The sequence below is a fragment of the Gossypium raimondii genome, chromosome 6, assembly GCF_025698545.1.
Source record: "Gossypium raimondii isolate GPD5lz chromosome 6, ASM2569854v1, whole genome shotgun sequence".
NCBI classification, from domain to species: domain Eukaryota; kingdom Viridiplantae; phylum Streptophyta; class Magnoliopsida; order Malvales; family Malvaceae; genus Gossypium; species Gossypium raimondii.
The window spans coordinates 14177771-14196266 of record NC_068570.1 but is presented as its reverse complement, the minus strand read 5'-3'; the positions used below and the strand labels follow the sequence as shown (position 1 = coordinate 14196266).

The following is an 18496-nucleotide window of genomic DNA, read 5'->3' as shown; positions in this document are numbered from 1 at the left end:
TACATTTCGTAACTTAGAATTACTAAAATCATGTTCATGTTGTTACGAATAAATTCACGACAACTTGGTAATTTGCTAAATTATGAACATACTCACCTACCAAAATCCATTTATCTCTTGACTATATCTCTATGTCAATTCAACCGATTAAACAAATTTTAATAAGAAAATGTGTTAATGCACATACATATTTATGAAATTAAAAGAATATCTTGTACATATCTCTATGCCAATTTAAACAATTAATTCAATCTCATAAGCACATAAAAGATTATGTGAGGTAACAATGTATTCCTACCTTGAAACAGATTAATCACAATAATCTTGCAAGTTATGCAAGGCTAATGTATCGTTAGATACCGTTGCTAATTTAACCCTTAGCTACCTTAGATGATTAAACATGCACTGATTAAGTATTGTATCAATTAATTACAATTTCAATCCGTTTAAATAATTAATTCATTAGTTACCTTACAATTGTATTGCAATAATAACTTAGTCATGGTTTTAGTTAATTAAACATTTTACCAATGCCTATAACAACACAAACACAATTTTAATAAATTAAGTGGACAAAATATAATCAACCTAACAAGAATTAAACTTAAGCCATATTAATTAAATTAAACATATCAACATCACAATTATTCATAGGCATGTTCATAACAACAACAATAAAATTAAAAGGATAAGGAACAAGAATCAAATCTGGTGTTTCTTTGAGGCTTGACTAGTTTTCTCCGAGGCTTGACTAGTTTTCTCCGCTCCTCATTCTCCGCTTGTTCTTGTTGAACAGAGACTTCCACGAACACTTGAATGCTACTCCAAAGGGTGGTTTAAGGAATATTTTTCAAGAGGTGAAATTGACAAGGGAATGGGGAAGAAAATGAAGAACAAAGGAAGAGGATTGAAGAGAGAAAGTGAGAGAGAAGTGAAAGGATGAGAGGTTTTGAAATGTATTTGAAATGAGCAGCCAATGGGGTATTTATAGGTTGTGTAGGATTCTAAAAATAGAAAAATTCAGCAGCCATTGAGTCCCCCATGGCCGGCCACACATGTGGCAAGTTTGAAGCTTTCAAACTTGCTAAATTTAGCTTGGGGCAAATCTAGAAAAACTTAATAAGTGGAGGGGCTTGAAAGGCAAATTCAAGGAGACTTTAAGGGATGTTTTGCAATCCAAATAATTAGCTAAATAATCTTATTGTGTCAGTATGTGAGATAGTTTTGGGCAACCCATTTCTCGGTTGGATCGGTATTCTCGGTTTAGCACAATTGGGCCTCCTTTCATAATTAAATAATAATTATTTAAACCAAAATAAATTGGATTAAAATTAAAATTAATTATCTTATGAATTAATATTCATCATTTAGACCATCTTAGGTTGAAAAATTAATTTTCCTCGATGCTCCAAAAATCGTTTCTCAGATTTTCGTTTCTAGCAGTGTCTGCCGAGCCAATGTTCGTCCTTTGTGCGAATCTGTCGAAAATGATCAAAATTAATAAAAATTTATTATAAAATTAATTAAAATTCAACATTTTGATAATTTAAGTATTATTTAATTATTTTATAATTATTATATATTTTTCGACAAGAATAACTACGAAATTGCATGAATTTGAGTTAAAAAGGCATGAAAAAGTGTGTATATTTTTGTGTTTCCACACCCCCAAACTTAATTCTTTGCTCGTACAGAGTAATTCACAAATTGAAAAGAATTGCTCAGAAGGACCTTTGAAAGATACCGTCAGAACAACATTCTTCCCAAAATCATGAATTTAGTATACTTATGCTTAAGAACAAAAATTTTGAGATTTATGCTGCTTAAATATGCATATCGTTCAAATTAATCTGAATTGTATTTATGGGAGAAAAAATAGACTAAATGCTTTATCAATAAAGACATGTTAAATCTCTACCAATTTGATTTTATTCCCTTAGTTAAGATTAAGCTGCAATCATCAAGTTTAATTTATGCCTTCATATGTTGAACATAGAAATTTCTCTCCACTAATGTAGGTAGCATAGGAACTTGAATCAATAGGTCTTTTAAATAGGTTGTAATGTGGCTAGTGTAACGCCCCGAATTTGGGCCTAGAAGGAAATAGGTCTTGAGCGAGGGAACACATAAAAATTTATGTGTGCAAGAAAATGACATAAATGAATGTCTGCTTCAGTGGTTAAGTGATTTGGGCGTGTTTAGGAGTGTCTGAAAGTCCTGGGGTCAAACCTAGGCTTTAGAAAAATTTTAGTTCTTCCTCTTAAGTTAACCTTGACTCTGGACTGTAGGCCTTATAAATAAATGTGGTAGATTTATGTCACAAAAAGAGTTTGTGGTGTAGTGGCAAGGTGGTATGTTGTGTATTGTGAGGTCAGAGGTTCAAGTCTCATTGCATGCAAATGGGATTATTTGTTTTGCTTATGAGGAGGCAAGAGTTGGTGTTGGATTTGAACTCTGTGTTAGAGAGTTTGAATGGGTCAAATGAGTGATTTAAGGAGTCGATCATGGAGGAAATTAAGGAGAGGATTGGAGGAGAGATTTTAGGAGGAAAAAGGGGAGTTTGAGTTGTTGAAGGTTGTTGCCGAATTTGCTAAGGGAAAAATAGAGTGTTCAGTTTTGGTCATTTCCTAAGTGTTGGTAGTCTTTTCTTTTGCTTAGTGGCCGAATATTGCATTTTCAGGAACTCTCTTCTGTGCTTTTGGTGCAACGTGAGTTGCTCTTGTGGTCTATTGTGTGAAAGTCGAACCTTCTTTTACCATTTGGATACTTTGGGCGATTTGGTTTCTTTTCTCTATTAGCCAAGTACCCCTTTTGTTTTCTTCAATCACTTCACTGTCAGTCGAATCTCTACTCATCTTTTTCTCTCCATTTCCTTTCCCTTCTCTTCCTATTTCAGTTAGCCTTGGCCAAATGTCCTGCTATCATCGTTGGTTTCATTGATTAGTTCTTGTTGGCCGAACTTACCATACCATCATCTTTTTTCTGATTTTTGACTTCTTTGTTGTGTTTAAACCGGGTTTCTTCTTCTGCTAATCCCTGGGGTGGTTGCATACTCTGCATATTTTCTCTCTAAATCTTGATTGTTTCCATACCCTGCCGGTGGTATATTGAGTTGATATCTGCAAGAGATCCTGACAAATCGATAGGTATTCAAAAGTTCCCTTTCTTGTTCTCACTTATTGTGATATGTGTGCGATCCGTTTCCTTCTATCTTTTCAATAAAAGTCGAATATTTCTTTCCTTCATGTTCTTTGATGGCTGAATGGTGATCCTTTCCTCTTCTTGTGGTGATCGATGGGTTAGGTGTTCCCAAGAAGTAAAGGGGTGCAAGGGTTACGAAGCCGTCGAGGTCCGTCATTCTGTTAATCGATTAAGTAAATCAACAAGAGACATACGATTGTTCTTAGTCAGCGATCTAAAAGGAGTAGATCACATGGTATTTAATCAAGTTTGGTAGTGATTATTGTTTGGGGTTTAAGAGTTTTGAACAATAATGTATGAAAGACTGACTGTATGTGAAATGAATGTAGGTTGGGCGCTTGAGAAACTTGGAACGGTTGCTTAAACAGGTGTGTAACTGTACATCGTAGATCATTACTGTCGTAAAGCCGAAGAGTGTGTGTAATCACACCCTCTCTACTGCGAATCGACAAATGTCGAAAAGCCAAAAATACGACAATCGAGGCCACATGAGCGTGCGATCGCTCGTGCGGGAACATCGAGCCCACGAGACTGGGCGTTGGATTGCTGAGGCCTCCATGGGTGTTTCCATGGGCTTGGGACATAAAATTACTAAAATACCCTCGATGGGTAAAATTATTGAAATACCCCCGATGGGTAAAATTACTGAAATACCCCCGATGGGTAAAATTGACTGTTATGGCCTTATGTTATGTGTGTCTGTTTTGCTTTATGATATATATATGACTGTTACTGAGTATGACATACTGCATACACGTATGATTTATGACATGACATATTGCATAGGGTTGGGTTAATATTGACGGAGGAAGTGTATGGCTTGTAGCCATTCTGTTCAAGGCTTACTGCCTTTCTGCTTATGGCTTTTAGCTATTCTATTAATTGGTAGCTTTGCTGCAATTTTGGTTTGTGCCGCAACGGGTGATACATGAGGAGTGTAGGGATGGGTGGGTCGATTTAATCTTCACAGGAGTGTAGGGTTGGAAGAAGATGGAGTGTAGGGTTGGTATAGGTATTTATGCGTTGCATATACTGATTCTGATATTGAGATGGGCTTAGGCCTAGAAATATGTGATATGTGCCATTTGATATGGGCACAGGCCCAATCGAGGTTGATGGGGCTAAGGCCCAATTACCATCGTTACTGTTTTGGGCTAAGGCCCACACTGTATTGTTACTATTGAATGGCTCAGGCCTAGACTGATTCTGTTTCTTTAATAAGGGGATTATACACTGATTTTCGTAAACTCACCCCATTTTTAACCTTCAGGTAATCCCCAACATTGACTGTTCGGAGCTACGAGGGACTCAGAGAGGGCCACACAACTGCACAAGTTTTATTCTGTTTTACTCATTTACCAAAGCACTTTGATTTTGATTTGGGTTGTAATAAGGCCTCTAAAATTTCTAGATTTTAACTTTGGGATTTTATTAATTGTGATTCTTGTCTGTTAGAAGTAGAACTCGGTTTTCCAAAACAATAACTATTTTCAAACGCTATGTTTCCGCAACTCATTTTTTTAAATATCACATTTTCGTAAATCATTTGTTTAAATTAAGCTTCCGCAACAATAAGATTTTAAAGGAAACAACTTTTCTTTAATAAACCTCGATTGAAAATAAACATATGCAAACTGAGGTTTTGTACAAGTTTTAAATGGAAAAAAGTTTAAAATTTCAAGAAGGGTTTTTCAATGAAAACATGGTTTTCGGAAAATACTTCAATGTGACACGCCAGATTCGGCCATAACTCCTAGGCCGGGTATGGGGTGTTACAACTAGGCTAGGGGTAGGTAAAAGATAGATAAACATAGGTTTAAAACTCTAGACTCAGCTTCAATTGGACCTTCGGAATATTTACCTTCAATACACCAACTTATTTTTCTTTCACATGCTCTTTTGTACATTTATTTTCTATCAAGTACATATGCTCTTCTCTTTTTTTTTCTTTTTCCTTTGTTTTTTTTCCACGAGCATTTTTTTGTATGTACTACAATTTTTTGAGCATTTGATACTCCTTTTCAACTCCCCAAAATTATTTTCAAAGAATATTCTGAATAGTACCAAGTCTAGTGTTTGGGTCAATTTAAAGATAATTTTGAGAGAAGTGATGGCTAAATATTGCAAAGGTTCGAATAAAATTAGGCCATATAGTCTCAAAGTTGGGTTTCAAGGGGTAAAATTTCATCAAGGTTGGCTTGAAAGGCTCAAACGTTCCAAACAAAAGTTGCCTAAATCATTTTCAACATTCCATGCTTCCTAGAATTTAGCTTCAAGAAATTACTAAGTCAATTCTAGAGACTTAAACTTTCATGCATGCCTAGCTTTGCTAAGGAACTAAAAGTCTTATGGTATGATTTAAACACTTTATTAAGAGTACATTTGTGCCATAATTCAACTAACATAACAATTATTGAAATAATAGAACTTTATTCATACTGAAGTTTAGCATACTTAACAAAATTTCATATTTTTGAACAAAATATAACCTAATCATAATTAAAAAAAATTATTCTGAGAGGAAATAATTTCAATTTCTTAGTCCCCCTACTTATAATGAACAATGTCGTCATTGTTAGAAGTGAATAGATATGATACACCAGGTAAGATTCTAGAAAATAGGAGGTGTGTTAATTTGACTGCTTAAGTACCAAGCTCTCTCTAGATCCAATCCTAGACATGTATATACCTATTGCTACACTTTGTACTTTGCAATTTGTTCATTTTTATTTATGATTTACATATCTTGTTTTATTATGCAAAAAAATAAAAATCCTAATAGAAGCTAGTCCTAACATAACCTAGGAAAGAAAATAACATAAGGTAAAGATCCCCCCTTTTTTATTTATTTGCAGACCCCTCAGAATCCAATCGCCTCGTTCCTTCCTCGACATTGGAGTCCATGGTTTGAGTATAAAGTTTGGAAATTCAAGCACAAAAACAAATGGGTTATGAAATATATATTTTTTAAATGTATCTCTAATTGAGTCATTCAGCATTTTTGAGCATCTCCAGTAAGCTTGTTGTTGTAATTACATGTGTTGTAGCATATCCATTAATCAAACTATTCGCTTCATGAAATGGTGCTAGACGAAAGGACTCTCGGCGTCCGGCTTAGAAAATATGTTAATGGTGGTTTCAGTTTCGGGCAGGTGGTTAAGTAGTCAATGGGAAGATTTAGAGTTGAAGAGGGTGGAAGTTTCAAGGATAGTTTAGGTACGGTAGTTGGTGACTTCGAATGGAAAGTGTTTAGGGTGGTGATTCAGGGAGTTAAGCGCTGTGACATTAAAAGGTTAATTGAGATGCACTATTGAGCGACTTGGGAGTGGCGGTGGAGCAAGGTAAGGCAGATAGGTTTGTGCGGAAAATGGTTGAATATTTCCCTTCTTAGCAGCGTCTTAAGCCCAATAGCAGCTAATTTTTGGATCCTAAGCTTCTATATTGAAAGTAAACTAGAAAAAACTCAAAGGAATTAGTGCTTGGTTTAAAAGTTGACCCTTTATTTAAAAAAAATATTTAAATTCTTCGGGCTACTTAGAAAAATATTTTTCAAAAAATTACATTAAATTAAACTACCAAGAAAGACTAGAGGTGTTATAGATGGTCGTAATAATTAAAAATAAAATGGTGTCACGTCATTATCGAATACCGTGGCTAATGAGTCCTCAATAGATTCATACATTCAAGAAGAAAGATACTGTGCAAGTTTGTCGAAGAAGCTTGGGAGATTAGAAAAGCGCTAGGTTTGGTTGTGGACTATAAAGACCAAGTAATTATTAGTGACCTATTCAATTTAGAAATTAGCGATCATTCTTGATTGTGTTGGAAACATTCGTTTAGAAAATGATTTTTTTGAACAATAAAAAAAATTAAAAATTTCTAAAACCAAGCAGTTGTCATAATTATAGGGACAAACCCTTTCACCAAAATCATACTTGTGCTCTGGATTAGGCGGTCTAAGTTGTTTCTCAACATTCTACCAACACAATCTTCTCAACTATTCAAAAACCTCAGCTAGTTAAAGCGTAGGCTATAACCCATTAACGGATGAAAGCTAAGAAAACTTTCTATTGATGTTGGAGTGGCGAATATCGATGTCCCTTTACGGGCGAAAAATTGAAAAACTAAACATTCATATTTAGAAATTTTATTTTGGAATTAAATCTCAATAAATTTTTACGATGTCGATGCTTCACATTGTGTGTGGCTGACCTAGCCTATGGTCTCTATTTATAGAAAAATCGCAAGACTCTTGGTCGAACATGAAGAAGAAAAAATATAATAACATTTTAAGAGAGAATACACATAATTCTCTAGTAGGAATATGTCCGGCTTCAACACCCTCTCTTTAGAGATATGGTTGTCGCCATCTTACGTGAGATAAGTCATTGGGTCTATCTCATGTATTGGGTATAATTATATGTCTTATTTAGATATTTAATCGACTCTTATAATTTACCCAACCAAATAAAAAATTTCTATTTCCCAAAATATTAATAATTTAATTAATTAATTCAAATAAATTTTACTAATTCACACAATTAAATTATTTTCCAAACCTTGTTCTAATTCGTTAAATTCTTGACATGTTTACCACACTAGAATCTATGAGTAAATGAAATTAATTATTTTGTTCAACAAGACTGCGTTAATTAATTAATTTAGTTTTTACTTCAAACATTAGTTAAGTGGTTACTATTAATTAAATAATAATTGAATAAATTAATTTAGTCTTTAACTCATCTCGCTTTTATAACGAGAAATTCCATTCACTACGGATAGTGATACATTCGATCTTTTTACGTAATGCATCAATATTATTTATTCATCTCATCAATTCAAATGCAAACCGTCAAGGTTCTATAGAGCGAGTATAGGGGCCCATTTGGATGTATAATTAGAGCTCGAATAGTTTGTACTTAAGTGTCATGACCATCCTCTCTTTATTATATATCATTATGAAAACAACTCACCAAGTGCTCGTCCAATGAATTTTTCAGATGTGCTTTAGCCTCATAGGATATCCTCAAGCCCTTTCATTTATATCCGTTCACCCAAAATGATCTTATCATATCTCATGGCAACCATAACATCTTCTTTCATGAAAATGTAAGGTCAATGAAAAAGAAACAAACCAATGCACAAATATAATAATATGTTTAAGCACACAAATAATACAGAATATGTTGTTCAAAAATTTGGACGAAGAACTTTTATTTTAATTAGAATCTCAATTTAATATTTTATTTTTCCTTAAAACTACTATGTTGGAAGATGGTTTTATAAAAATTATACTTAGATAAAGAAAACTTCAATAATTAATTCTAATTCAATATAGCAACTCAAGAATGGTTTTGTTATTAGTTTAAATGAACTAAATTTTATCACATCTCGGCTCTTTATATTGATGTGTATATTAAAAGCATTGAATTCATAGCAAAAGTTTAATAATAGCAAAGAATTAAAATGAAAAGAACTGTTCTATATAATATGAATAAATATATTAATTACAATTGCATTGAATTAGTTGGTATGCTTTAAGCGGTGGCGCTAAGGGTTTTTGGGACGAAATGGAACATGGAGTCGGGTTTAATTTGCCACTAGTTATAGGCTTGACATTCAAACATTGGGATGTTGCGGTTCACTCGGTGTGCTTAATATCAATGTCCGTAAGTTCCACATTTTGACATGGCGAAGAACCGCTGCAAATAAACTTGACGACTTCGAAGCGCAGATGTGCCACGGATGTTCTTGAAGCTAATGTTGCTTAGTTTAACTTTCGATTCTTCCCGCATCAACACAATGATGATTCAATGATCGATTAAATATTGTCACTCTATTAGGATTTTGATAAGAATGTACATACATTTATCTTGCATTTACTCCATGGGCAATATTTTTGATCAATTAGGATAGGGGAAGAGACATTATTCACGATAATATCCTCAAAATGTATATCTGTTACTATCCTGTGAGATTCGCTTTGCCAAGTTTTGATTCGAGCTCCATTCAAGTATTGGTGATGGTGCGTTTGAGACTTTAATTCCTCAACGGCTCTTCATTTGGGAACTTTCCAAGACTACCGATACTTATACCATGTCCCGTCCACAAGTTATTTCTTTTATGTTCATATTTTTAGTGCCATCTCCGATAGAAATACAATCATCACCGCTTTAATGTCACGACCAATAATATTGACCCGTCGATTTGCCCAAGTGAATCCCATCTGTGTTTGGGCTATCTTCCGGTGCCTCTACCTTGAAACGTTCGAGGGTAATGTTTTTGCATGCAAAAACATTAACGTGGAAGAGCTTACTGTCTTTGCTGGTTATATCTTGTATCAATGCGTTGGTCACAAAGTCAAACCTTATATTCTGTTTAATTTTGGAGTTAACAAAGTAACACACGGAACAAAGATGTTAGTTATAATTATATTTTGATAATAATAAGAGGAAAAAGAATAAATAAATCTCGGCAAGAGGGAAGAAAGCTGACAACGGGAAGTTTCGAACGAAATGCACGATTGTGGGGATCTTTATTCTTCTCATAAGCAATGCTTCCCTGACCATCGAAAATTCCTCCGCCAGACATTTTGAAATTTTCAATACTATAGAATCGAACCCAATTAGGGTCCTTGAAAGCACTAGGATCAGCCGGAGCCTGTATAGTGCCCTGAACATTAATCTCAATAGGAGCCTTGCATGGACCTTCTAGGTTTACTTTTGTTAATAAATATGTCCCTTTAGGAATCACAACTGTTGATGGGGTTACAGAGGCGCATGCTTCTTTCCAGGCATCCAAAAATGGCTAAAATGAAATGAATAAAGATATCAGTTTGAAATATAATTTTTTCATATTTTGTCCTTTGGGTACAAAGTTAAGAGCAATTGAACTTGCCTTACTCAAATCCGTTTTCCCGTCAGCTTTTGCGCCAAACTTGGCAACAACATCAAGAGCGTCTGATTGAACTTTAGAGGCTGAAATGAATAATAATAAAAGCACAAACATGGAAGGAACAATATCAAGGTGTGGTGCCATGTTTTTATTTGGTTTTTAAATTACAGGAACAATGGCTTTTCCTTTTCTTTTTTTCCAAATATATTGAAAGTTTGAGAAAATTACAACCAATCAAATATATTACTATTTAATCAGTGTGGAAAAGTCATATGGCTAAGCTTCAATTTCTATGATTAGCTTGTTTCTTTAATATCAACTTCGCACGGTTAGATAGTTTTGTGGTTAATATTTTCACAACTTTAATAATGTAAACTATGCGAAAGGATTTTATTACGGAAAGATTGAAAAGAGTTATTTTACATTTTAGCTTCAAAATAATATCTTTACTAGATCGTATGCGAATATAACTATGTTCCGTTAAATTTATAAATGTTATTTGAAAAGTATAATCCTAATTATACAATAAAATGGTTGATACAGAATGTGGTTTGGTGGTTAACGAAGGTTCACACCATATTGTAGAAAGCAATTACGGTGGTTTCGCACTATTCGAACTCGGACTTTAGCCTAAACTTCACCCACGTAACAATTATTAGTGAAAACCTTATGGACATTTGACTTCTTTTTCCAAACACATTTACATTTATCTTTTAGTTTCCTCAACTTCTCTCAAGCATCTTGTTATTTCTTATCATCATCCCCATCTAACACGTATCTAATTTCACAAGATATGACTCTTCATCACCAACACCACCCCTTTCATTATCACCCTTTTATGAATCCTCACCCCTCATTCTAGAAGATACAAACTAACCATGAGATAAAATCGATCGAATTAGTGGGAAAATATTGAACCTAAATAGAGGATTGGCATTCTACGATAGTAACGTGCATTTGACAAGGTAAATGGACAAAGCTTTACACGCTTAGCTTTCGTAACATTATATATTGGGGAGATCGATCATGGTACTTTTAGTGGATTGATTCTGCAACTAAATAAATTCTAATTAAGATTTTATTTAAGCCCTAATTATTTAAGTACGATCGATCCCTCTGCTAGCTTAATATAACTCTAAGTAGATTGCATAATAAGAACTGATTGAATGTATGGATGAAAATGATATATTAGAATTAGATGGAATGAATTACTATTCCATGTAAATGCAACTTCTTGAGAATGGAAAAGATGACACGGAATTAATTTAATTCCGTCGGTTTGTTATTTAATTCGATGAATAAATTAAATAAATAAGTCCAAAGTGAGGATTAAATTAAGTTGCTAACGTAGTGATGTTTTGTTCAGATAATTAAAATAATTTGCATGTAAATTCTAGTACGGAAAAGTTTTCAAGATTTTAACAAAACTTGAATGGGTTTTGTAAATTAAGTAGCGGAAATAATTTAATTTAATTAAATAATTAATTTCAAAAAACTTAATTCATGGAAGAATATGTGCTGTTGTGTTAGATATTCATATGGTCTTGATTTCTTAGTTAAGTCAAGTGAGGTAAGCTCGTGTAATTAAACTGGAGAACAGAGCACTAAGGTAAGTGTGCCTCCACACACAAAGAGAATTATCTCTTGGAGTGGCTGGCTATGGGGTTAAAAATGTCCTAGTTAGACTTTAGTTCTTCTATATTAATTATTTTATGTTCATCGGATACAAATATAACTCTTGCAGATGTTTCTTTATCAATACCCAATTGATGTAAAAAAAAAAAAAACCAAGGACAATATATACTAAGAGAAAACTTTGTTGAAATTTGCTGAAATATTAGTTAGATTCTATTTTCTTTCAACTGAAATCAATTCTCTCTTTTTAGACATTGTAATGTAGATTTCTAAGATTATAAAGACATTCTTCTAAAGATAATAATTGAATTATAGGAGTTGATTTCGATTGGGTAGAACACAGAGAGGTAGTTGACATACCTCCTTGATTAGTCTCGGTTTACGTCTTGTTTTCAGTTTTGGGTTGGACGCAAAGAGCTAGATGCATAGCTCCTTGAGAAGTCTCGATTCACGTCTTGTGTTCTACTTTTACAGTAACATCCCACTTTCCAAGCATCTGAGTGTTCAAGAATAGGGAAGAAAATCGTTCAGTAGAAAGGTTGAAGACATTGGTCTACTATTCAATTGATCAAGACAATGAAGGCATCTGCCAAAATTTCCTTGCGACTTGGAAATCTCCTAAGCCTTGGAATATAACATAACGATTTAATTTGATCAAATTTAATACTTTAGATATCACGGTAAATGCCCATTTTAGAATAGAAATTAAAACTCTAATGTTCCTACCCTGGCTACTTTTCTAAATGCATTTCCAAAGATGAACCCGAATCGAAAAAGAAACCATCAAAATAAAAGTTTCAAGCGAAACACACAAAATAAGAAAAGAGACTAACCTTTGAGAATCTAAAAGAAAAAAAAATCCAAATCGCATCAACAAATTTAAGGATCTTTAAGTGATAATCGCAAGATACCCAGGCACTACACTTAATCTCGATGTAAATATCGTTCCTTTCTAAAAATCTCTTTACAATTCCACAAAATTTTCTCTCATTTTCCATTTTGGGGTTCAATTTTTTTACATGTAATAATTAAAATAAAATGGTGTCACGTCATTATCGAACACCGTGGCTAATGAGTCCTCAATAGATTCATACATTCAAGAAGAAAGATACTGTGCAAGTTTGTCGAAGAAGCTTGGGAGATTAGAAAAGCGGTAGGTTTGGTTGTGGACTATAAAGACCAAGTAATTATTAGTGACCTATTCAATTTAGAAATTAGCGATCATTCTTGATTGTGTTGGAAACATTCGTTTAGAAAATAATTTTTTGAACAATAAAAAATTAAAATTTCTAAAACCAAGCAGTTGTCATAATTATAGGACAAACCCTTTCACCAAAATCATACTTGTGCTCGGATTAGGCGGTCTAAGTTGTTTCTCAACATTCTACCAACACAATCTTCCCAACTATTCAAAAACCTCAGCTAGTTAAAGCGTAGGCTATAACCCATTAACGGATGAAAGCTAAGAAAACTTTCTATTGATGTTGGAGTGGCGAATATCGATGTCCCTTTACGGGCGAAAAATTGAAAAACTAAACATTCATATTTAGAAATTTTATTTTGGAATTAAATCTCAATAAATTTTTACGATGTCGATGCTTCACATTGTGTGTGGCTGACCTAGCCTATGGTCTCTATTTATAGAAAAATCGCAAGACTCTTGGTCGAACATGAAGAAGAAAAAATATAATAACATTTTAAGAGAGAATACACATAATTCTCTAGTAGGAATATGTCTGGGCTTCAACACCCTCTCTTTAGAGATATGGTTGTCGCCCATCTTACGTGAGATAAGTCATTGGGTCTATCTCATGTATTGGGTATAATTATATGTCTTATTTAGATATTTAATCGACTCTTATAATTTACCCAACCAAATAAAAAAATTTCTATTTCCCAAAATATTAATAATTTAATTAATTAATTCAAATAAATTTTACTAATTCACACAATTAAATTATTTTCCAAACCTAGTTCTAATTCCGTTAAATTCTTGACATGTTTACCACACTAGAATCTATGAGTAAATGAAATTAATTATTTTGTTCAACAAGATTGCGTTAATTAATTAATTTAGTTTTTACTTCAAACATTAGTTAAGTGGTTACTATTAATTAAATAATAATTGAATAAATTAATTTAGTCTTTAACTCATCTCGCTTTTATAACGAGAAATTCCATTCACTACGGATAGTGATACATTCGATCTTTTTCGTAATGCATCAATATTATTTATTCATCTCATCAATTCAAACGCAAACCATCAAGGTTCTATAGAGCGAGTATAGGGCCCATTGGATGTATAATTAGAGCTCGAATAGTTTGTACTTAAGTGTCATGACCATCCTCTCTTTATTATATATCATTATGAAAACAACTCACCAAGTGCTCGTCCAATGAATTTTTCGTATGTGCTTTAGCCTCATAGGATATCCTCAAGCCCTTTCATTTATATCCGTTCACCCAAAATGATCTTATCATATCTCATGGCAACCATAACATCTTCTTTCATGAAAAATGTAAGGTCAATGAAAAAAGAAACAAACCAATGCACAAATATAATAATATGTTTAAGCACACAAATAATACAGAATATGTTGTTCAAAAATTTGGACGAAGAACTTTTATTTTAATTAGAATCTCAATTTAATATTTTATTTTTCCTTAAAACTACTATGTTGGAAGATGGTTTTATAAAAATTATACTTAGATAAAGAAAACTTCAATAATTAATTCTAATTCAATATAGCAACTCAAGAATGGTTTTGTTATTAGTTTAAATGAACTAAATTTTATCACATCTCGGCTCTTTATATTGATGTGTATATTAAAAGCATTGAATTCATAGCAAAAGTTTAATAATAGCAAAGAATTAAAATGAAAAGAACTGTTCTATATAATATGAATAAATATATTAATTACAATTGCATTGAATTAGTTGGTATGCTTTAAGCGGTGGCGCTAAGGGTTTTTGGGATGTAATGGAACATGGAGTCGGGTTTAATTTGCCACTAGTTATAGGCTTGACATTCAAACATTGGGATGTTGCGGGTTCACTCCGGTGTGCTTAATATCAATGTCCGCAAGTTCCACATTTTGACATGGCGAAGAACCGCTGCAAATAAACTTGACGACTTCTGAAGCGCAGATGTGCCACGGATGTTCTTGAAGCTAATGTTGCTTAGTTTAACTTTCGATTCTTCCCGCATCAACACAACAAAGATTCAATGATCGATTAAATATTGTCACTCTATTAGGATTTTGATAAGAATGTACATACATTTATCTTGCATTTACTCCATGGGCAATATTTTTGATCAATTAGGATAGGGAAGAGACATTATTCACGATAATATCCTCAAAATGTATATCTGTTACTATCCTGGAGATTCGCCTGGCCAAGTTTTGATTCGAGCTCCATTCAAGTATTGGTGATGGTGCGCTTTGAGACTTTAATTCCTCAACTGGCTCTTCATTTGGGAACTTTCCAAGACTACCGATACTTATACCATGTCCCGGTCCACAAGTTATTTCTTTTATGTTCATATTTTAGTGCCATCTCCGATAGAAATACAATCATCACCAGTTTTAATGTCACGATAATAATATTGACCCCGTCGATTTGCCCAAGTGAATCCCATACGTGTTTGGGCTATCTTCCTGCCTCTACCTTGAAACGTTCGAGGGTAATGTTTTGCATGCAAAACATTAACGTGGAAGAGCTTCTTGTCTTTGCTGGTTATATCTTGTATCAATGCGTTGGTCACAAAGTCAAACCTTATATTCATTTAATTTTGGAGTTAACAAAGTAACACACGGAACAAAGATGTTAGTTATAATTATATTTTGATAATAATAAGAGGAAAAGAATAAATAAATCTCGGCAAGAGGGAAGAAAGTCGACAACGGAAGTTTCGAACGAAATGCACGATTGTGGGGATCTTTATTCTTCTCATAAGCAATGCTTCCCTGACCATCGAAAATTCCTCCGCCAGACATTTTGAAATTTTCAATACTATAGAATCGAACCCAATTAGGGTCCTTGAAAACACTAGGATCACCGAGAGCAGATAGTGCCCCTAACATTAATCTCAATAGGAGCCTTGCATGGACCTTCTAGGTTTACTTTTGTTAATAAATATGTCCCTTTAGGAATCACAACTGCTGTGATGGGGTTACTGAGGCGCATGCTTCTTTCCGAGCATCCAAAATGGCTAAAATGAAATGAATAAAGATATCAGTTTGAAATATAATTTTTTCATATTTTGACCTTTGGGTACAAAGTTAAGAGCAATTGAACTTGCCTTACTCAAATCCGTTTTCCCGTCAGCTTTTGCGCCAAACTTGGCAACAACATCAAGAGCGTCTGATTGAACTTTAGAGGCTGAAATGAATAATAATAAAAGCACAAACATGGAAGGAACAATATCAAGGTGTGGTGCCATGTTTTTATTTGGTTTTTAAATTACAGGAACAATGGCTTTTCCTTTTCTTTTTTTCCAAATATATTGAAAGTTTGAGAAAATTACAACCAATCAAATATATTACTATTTAATCAGTGTGGAAAAGTCATATGGCTAAGCTTCAATTTCTATGATTAGCTTGTTTCTTTAATATCAACTTCGCACGGTTAGATAGTTTTGTGGTTAATATTTTCACAACTTTAATAATGTAAACTATGCGAAAGGATTTTATTACGGAAAGATTGAAAAGAGTTATTTTACATTTTAGCTTCAAAATAATATCTTTACTAGATCGTGGCGAATATAACTATGTTCCGTTAAATTTATAAATGTTATTTCGAAAAGTATAATCCTAATTATACAATAAAAATGGTTGATACAGGAATGTGGTTTGGTGGTTAACGAAGGTTCACACCATATTGTAGAAAGCAATTCTGGTGGTTTCTGGCACTATTCTGAACCTGGACTTTAGCCTAAACTTCACCCACGTAACAATTATTAGTGAAAACCTTATGGACATTTGACTTCTTTTTCCAAACACATTTACATTTATCTTTTAGTTTCCTCAACTTCTCTCAAGCATCTTGTTATTTCTTATCATCATCCCCATCTAACACGTATCTAATTTCACAAGATATGACTCTTCATCACCAACACCACCCCTTTCATTATCACCCTTTTATGAATCCTCACCCCTCATTCTAGAAGATACAAACTAACCATGAGATAAAATCGATCGAATTAGTGGGAAAATATTGAACCTAAATAGAGGATTGGCATTCTACGATAGTAACGTGCATTTGACAAGGTAAATGGACAAAGCTTTACACGCTTAGCTTTAGTAACATTATATATTGGGAGATCGATCATGGTACTTTTAGTGGATTGATTCGCAACTAAATAAATTCTAATTAAGATTTTATTTAAGCCCTAATTATTTAAGTACGATCGATCCTCCGCTAGCTTAATATAACTCTAAGTAGATTGCATAATAAGAACTGATTGAATGTATGGATGAAAATGATATATTAGAATTAGATGGAATGAATTACTATTCCATGTAAATGCAACTTCTTGAGAATGGAAAAGATGACACGGAATTAATTTAATTCGTCGGTTTGTTATTTAATTCGATGAATAAATTAAATAAATAAGTCCAAAGTGAGGATTAAATTAAGTTGCTAACGTAGTGATGTTTTGTTCGATAATTAAAATAATTTGCATGTAAATTCTAGTACGGAAAAGATTTCAAGATTTTAACAAAACTTGAATGGGTTTTGTAAATTAAGTAGCGGAAATAATTTAATTTAATTAAATAATTAATTTCAAAAACTTAATTCATGGAAGAATATGTGTGTTGTGTTAGATATTCATATGGTCTTGATTTCTTAGTTAAGTCAAGTGAGGTAAGCTCGTGTAATTAAACCGGAGAACGAGCACTAAGGTAAGTGTGCCTCCACACACAAAGAGAATTATCTCTTGGAGTGGCTGGCTATGGGGTTAAAAATGTCCTAGTTAGACTTTAGTTCTTCTATATTAATTATTTTATGTTCATCGGATACAAATATAACTCTTGCAGATGTTTCTTTATCAATACCCAATTGATGTAAAAAAAAAAAAAAACCAAGGACAATATATACTAAGAGAAAACTTTGTTGAAATTTGCTGAAATATTAGTTAGATTCTATTTTCTTTCAACTGAAATCAATTCTCTCTTTTTAGACATTGTAATGTAGATTTCTAAGATTATAAAGACATTCTTCTAAAGATAATAATTGAATTATAGGAGTTGATTTCGATTGGGTAGAACACAGAGAGGTAGTTGACATACCTCCTTGATTAGTCTCGGTTTACGTCTTGTTTTCAGTTTTGGGTTGGACGCAAAGAGCTAGATGCATAGCTCCTTGAGAAGTCTCGATTCACGTCTTGTGTTCTACTTTTACAGTAACATCCCACTTTCCAAGCATCTGAGTGTTCAAGAATAGGGAAGAAAATCGTTCAGTAGAAAGGTTGAAGACATTGGTCTACTATTCGAATTGATCAAGACAATGAAGGCATCTGCCAAAATTTCCTTGCGACTTGGAAATCTCCTAAGCCTTGGAATATAACATAACGATTTAATTTGATCAAATTTAATACTTTAGATATCACGGTAAATGCCCATTTTAGAATAGAAATTAAAACTCTAATGTTCCTACCCTGGCTACTTTTCTAAATGCATTTCCAGCATGAACCCCGAATCAGAAAAGAAACCATCAAAAATAAAAGTTTCAAGCGAAACACACAAAAATAAGAAAAAGAGA

At 33.3% G+C, this 18496-nt stretch overlaps 1 protein-coding gene and 1 pseudogene across 1 annotated transcript; both read right to left on the bottom strand.

Annotated features, from left to right (window-relative positions):
• Nucleotides 1–8738: 8738 nt before the first annotated feature.
• On the bottom strand, nucleotides 8739–10255 carry LOC128041933 (polygalacturonase-like; annotated as a pseudogene).
• Nucleotides 10256–14678: 4423 nt separating this feature from the next.
• On the bottom strand, nucleotides 14679–16191 carry LOC105774830 (polygalacturonase). Its single transcript, XM_052632909.1, is given in 17 exon segments — nucleotides 14679–14713; nucleotides 14716–14787; nucleotides 14790–14870; nucleotides 14873–14929; nucleotides 15007–15063; nucleotides 15066–15110; nucleotides 15113–15154; nucleotides 15157–15192; nucleotides 15195–15281; nucleotides 15284–15327; nucleotides 15329–15391; nucleotides 15393–15437; nucleotides 15439–15519; nucleotides 15638–15799; nucleotides 15801–15895; nucleotides 15898–15944; nucleotides 16031–16191. Coding segments are annotated over 17 exon segments (1194 nt in total). The 5' UTR covers nucleotides 16176–16191.
• Nucleotides 16192–18496: the final 2305 nt, after the last annotated feature.